Source organism: Octopus bimaculoides, chromosome 3 (genome assembly GCF_046866305.1).
Source record: "Octopus bimaculoides isolate indiv1 chromosome 3, ASM4686630v1, whole genome shotgun sequence".
Taxonomy (NCBI): domain Eukaryota; kingdom Metazoa; phylum Mollusca; class Cephalopoda; order Octopoda; family Octopodidae; genus Octopus; species Octopus bimaculoides.
In genome coordinates, this window is record NC_142930.1 from 98,829,337 (window position 1) to 98,833,648 (window position 4,312).

Genomic DNA, 4,312 nt, shown 5'->3' on the forward strand with positions numbered 1-4,312 from the left:
TTCTTTAACTTGTTCTAGTCATTTCATTGCGGTCATGTTGGAGCACCACCTTCAAGGGTTATAGTTGAAGAAATTGGCTCCAGGGCTTATTCCAACAGTCTATTGGAATGAACAGATAGGTCAACATGTAAGTTTTAATGTCTAACTTTTGCCTGATGATATTTTGCTCATAACTTATAAATGCAAATTTAAAGCATAAATTTGTACTTTATTCAATGAGTACAAATGGAAACAGCTGTAGGAAGAAATGAATATAAATTTATTAATAAATAAATATTAACCACTAACTCTCCATTTTCTTTTCTTAATTTTACATATATATATATGTGGCTGTGTGGTAAGTAGCTTGCTTACCAACCACATGGTTCCGGGTTCAGTCCCACTGTGTGGCACCTTGGGCAAGTGTCTTCTACTATAGCCTCGGGCTGACCAAGGCCTTGTGAGTAGATTTGGTAGATGGAAACTGAAAAAAGCCTGTTGTATATATGTATATATATATATATATATATATATATATATATATATATATATATATATATATATATGTATGTGTATGTTTGTGTGTCTGTGTTTGTCCCCCCAACATCGTTTGACAACAGATGGTGGTGTGTTTACGTCCCCGTAACTTAGAAGTTCGGCAAAAGAGACCGATAGAATAAGTACTAAGCTTACAAAGAATAAGTCCTGGAGTCGATTTGCTCGACTAAAGGCGGTGCTCCAGCATGGCCGCAGTCAAATGACTGAAACAAGTAAAAGAGTAAAAGAGAATATATATATATATATATATATATATATATATATATATATACGATGGGTTTCTTTCAGTTTCCATCCACTAAATCTACTTACAAGGCTTTGGTCGGCCCAAGGCTATATTAGGAGACACTTAACCCAAGGTGCTGTGCTACACAGCGAACCCAAAACCATGTGGTTGGGAAGCAAGATTCTTACCACACAGCCACACTTGCACCTATATAGATGTATGTGTGTGTGTGTGTGTGTGGGTATATATATGTAAATACGTGTATGTATATATATACATATATATATATATATATATATATATATAGCCCATCATCATCATATTATGTCCTTTTATGTCTATTTTTCATGCAGGCATGAATTGAACAGATTCTTACAATCTGAGTCAATACTTACTGAGAGTTACTGTGATTATAAATGGTATGGCTTCTACATCTGGATACACTTTCTGACATGTATCATTAGTGGTCATGGAGAGACAGTTCACTGCATTACCACTCAGAGTTTCATGCCATGTATGTTTGATTGGAAATATTCCAAATGATTTATCTCAAAATGTAGTCTTATTCTGATGAAGTAATATTCATTTCTTTATTGCCCACAGGGGGCTAAAGATAGAAGAGACAAACAAGGATGAGCAGAGGGATTAAATCGATTACATCGACCTTAGTGTGTAACTGGTACTCATTTAATTGACTCTGAAAGGATAAAAGGCAAAGTCAATCTTGGTAGAATTTGAACTCAGAACGTAAGGGCAGACGAAATACCGCTAAGCATTTCACCCGGCATGCTAATGATTTTGCCAGCTTGCCACCAGATGTGGTAATATTGAGAGAATGTATGGATGTAGGTAGGTTTTGGATAGATGGATGGCATCTGTCAGTCTTGCTGACTATAGGGAGAGCACCTGGAGACGAGGATGAAAAATTTTTGAAATAACTGAAAAGTACAATCTTCAATCTGCAGCTTCAACATTATGTACATGTATATATACATATACATATATATATATGTATATATATGTATATCTATATATATAAACGCATACATGCATACACATATATATAAGCATACATGCATAAATTCATACATACATACATTCAAATATATATATATATATATATATATATATATATATATATATATATATATATAGTTAATCCTAACATGAACAAGCAAGAAAAAACACGAAAAAGCAACGCGAGAATGTAGAATAAGTACAGTGCTATTGGACACTCAGCAAAGGAAAGAAAAGAAAGAGGATTATATATATATATATATATATATATATATATATATATAAACATATACATGTATACATATATGCATATACATAAACATATATATGTAAATAATGTATGTATATTATAATATAGCAGCATAGAGAATTGAGTATGTAGGCTAGTTTCACATCAGTAGTTTTTTTTATTATATTTCCATCATTGATCCACTAAGTCACTACTTTTGTATTTTGCCCTTCAACCACAATAAATTTGAGTTGTTTCATACACACAAAAAAAAGTTTAATGTTGCACAACATACCTGTAAAAACACTGGGGACTTTTGACATGAAACTTTTTACTGTTTTCACAGGTACTCCAGTATTTTCATCTTGCATACGGTCCAAGATATTTTCCATCTGCAAAAGTCAAAATAATGTTTTCCATAAGAGATAATAGAATATTTGTATACAATTTTTGAAGGAAGAAAATGACATTTTCTTATTTTTTTAATTCGATTTAGATCTAAGTTTAATTTCTTACCTCTAGGGATATAAGAATAAAATACATTTCCAATTAGTTTTAAATTAAAGATATTTTAATTGATAAGATAAATTTAAAGATTTATAGTCTTCAGTTTAAAATCAACAGTTTTACTTTTTATTGCATGAACATTGGCATTTTATTTCATTTTAAATCAACAACAGCTTAATTAAAAACGTATTAATTTACAGTTCACATTTTGTTTTGCTTTATTTTATTTTATTCTTTTTTTTTTCTTCTAAACAGGTTTGTGTAATTTGTGTAGTTTTAAAACCAGTTAAACTTTGAATAACTAACATCTTGACAAAGATCAAACATTTCTTATTTAATGATCTTTTGCTTTTAAGTAGATGCTCTCTTATCAGGTTTGCATAGGTGGAATGCCTTTGTTTATAGGAGCAATTGATTTTTACTATTTGATACCATTTCTACTGATAAGATATTCAACAACGAAATAAGACTAGAATTTGTCAATTGTCAACCTGTAAAGAGCACAGATACTTCCAAAATACCTCAGATATGTAAACACCAGCTACATACATAACACAGTGCTTCCCAATATTTTCTGTAACACTCAATCCAAAAATATATTTGATTAAATTTCATACCCGTACAAAGTTAATATCATATTTGAAAATGAAAACATTGATGAATCAGTATCACGTTTAAAAGTGAAGTGAAAAAGTTTGATTTTATAATAATTTATTCATTTTATAATTGACTCACATTCACTACTGTGGAAGACCAAATTAAATATAAAAGTTTAAAAAATTAAGCTTTGGACTCAGTAAATAAAATGTAAGTGCAGATTGAGTAGGTGGGGAAAATAATAAACGGTGAAATTAACAGCAATTATGAACATAAAATACAATGACTTGATTGTTCCTGCTTCTCATTTGCAACTTTGTTAAATCATGAAACTGTCTAACTGGTTCCAATCCAGAGATCTGCCTGTGGATTCAAATAATTCTTTCATTTTGTCTTGATTGACAGAAAAGAACTGAATTCAGGTTTATACAAATGTGTTGATATAAATGGAATGAGGACAGATTCTTTAGTCATAATAAGTAGAATGATAAAATAATTGGTGTACTTAATGCAATACTGCTATTTTTAAAAGTTGATAATTTTATTTGTAAAATTGATTTTAATAACATATGTACTTTCCTACATTGTCATCTATTGAAATGCCATCATAGACAACCAGAGGGTGTAGGCAACCCAGGTTTGGACCCCTGATATAAAACAAAGTTGAGTATAATGTCAAATATACCTGGCATCCATGCCATTGACATGTAAAAAGCACCCTTCAAACTTTAGGCAGTGACAAGTGACTGAGGCCTTTGGCAATATACTGTGCTTGAAAAGTGAGAAATAGTCATGGCTGATGCTGATGTTTTGTAACTGGCACCTGTGTGACTGGCATGTAAAAAGCACTCACTACACTCTTGAAGTGGTTGGCATTAGGAAGGGCATCCAGCTGTAGAAACTATGTCAAATCAAACTGAAACCTGGTACAGCTCCCCAGCTTACCAGTTTTCAATCAAATCATCCAACCCATGCCAGCATGGAAAATGGACATTAAATGATGATGAAGATGATGAAAATATATATATATATATAGGCACAGGAGTGGATGTATGGTAAGTAGCTTGCTAACCAACCACATGATTCCGGGTTCAGTGCCATTGCGTGACACCTTGGGCAAGTATCTTTCACTATAGCCTCAGGCCAACCAAAGCCATGTGAATGGATTTGGTAGACGGAAACTGTAAGAAGCCCATTGT

General features: G+C 32.1%; 1 protein-coding gene across 8 annotated transcripts in view; it reads right to left on the reverse strand.

The window, feature by feature from the left end:
* The window catches only part of LOC106883361 (regulator of G protein signaling 7), a 325,930-nt gene that overhangs the window by 298,173 nt on the left and 23,445 nt on the right, over positions 1 to 4,312 (reverse strand). For all 8 annotated transcript variants that reach the window (XR_016241150.1, XM_089349413.1, XM_052966213.2 and 5 more), the window contains exon 2: positions 2,305 to 2,401. Coding sequence is in view for 7 of the 8 variants with exons in the window: in XM_089349413.1 (XP_089205539.1) it covers positions 2,305 to 2,401 (97 nt within the window). In the remaining variant the exon portion in view is untranslated. The remainder of the gene's footprint in view (positions 1 to 2,304; positions 2,402 to 4,312) is intronic.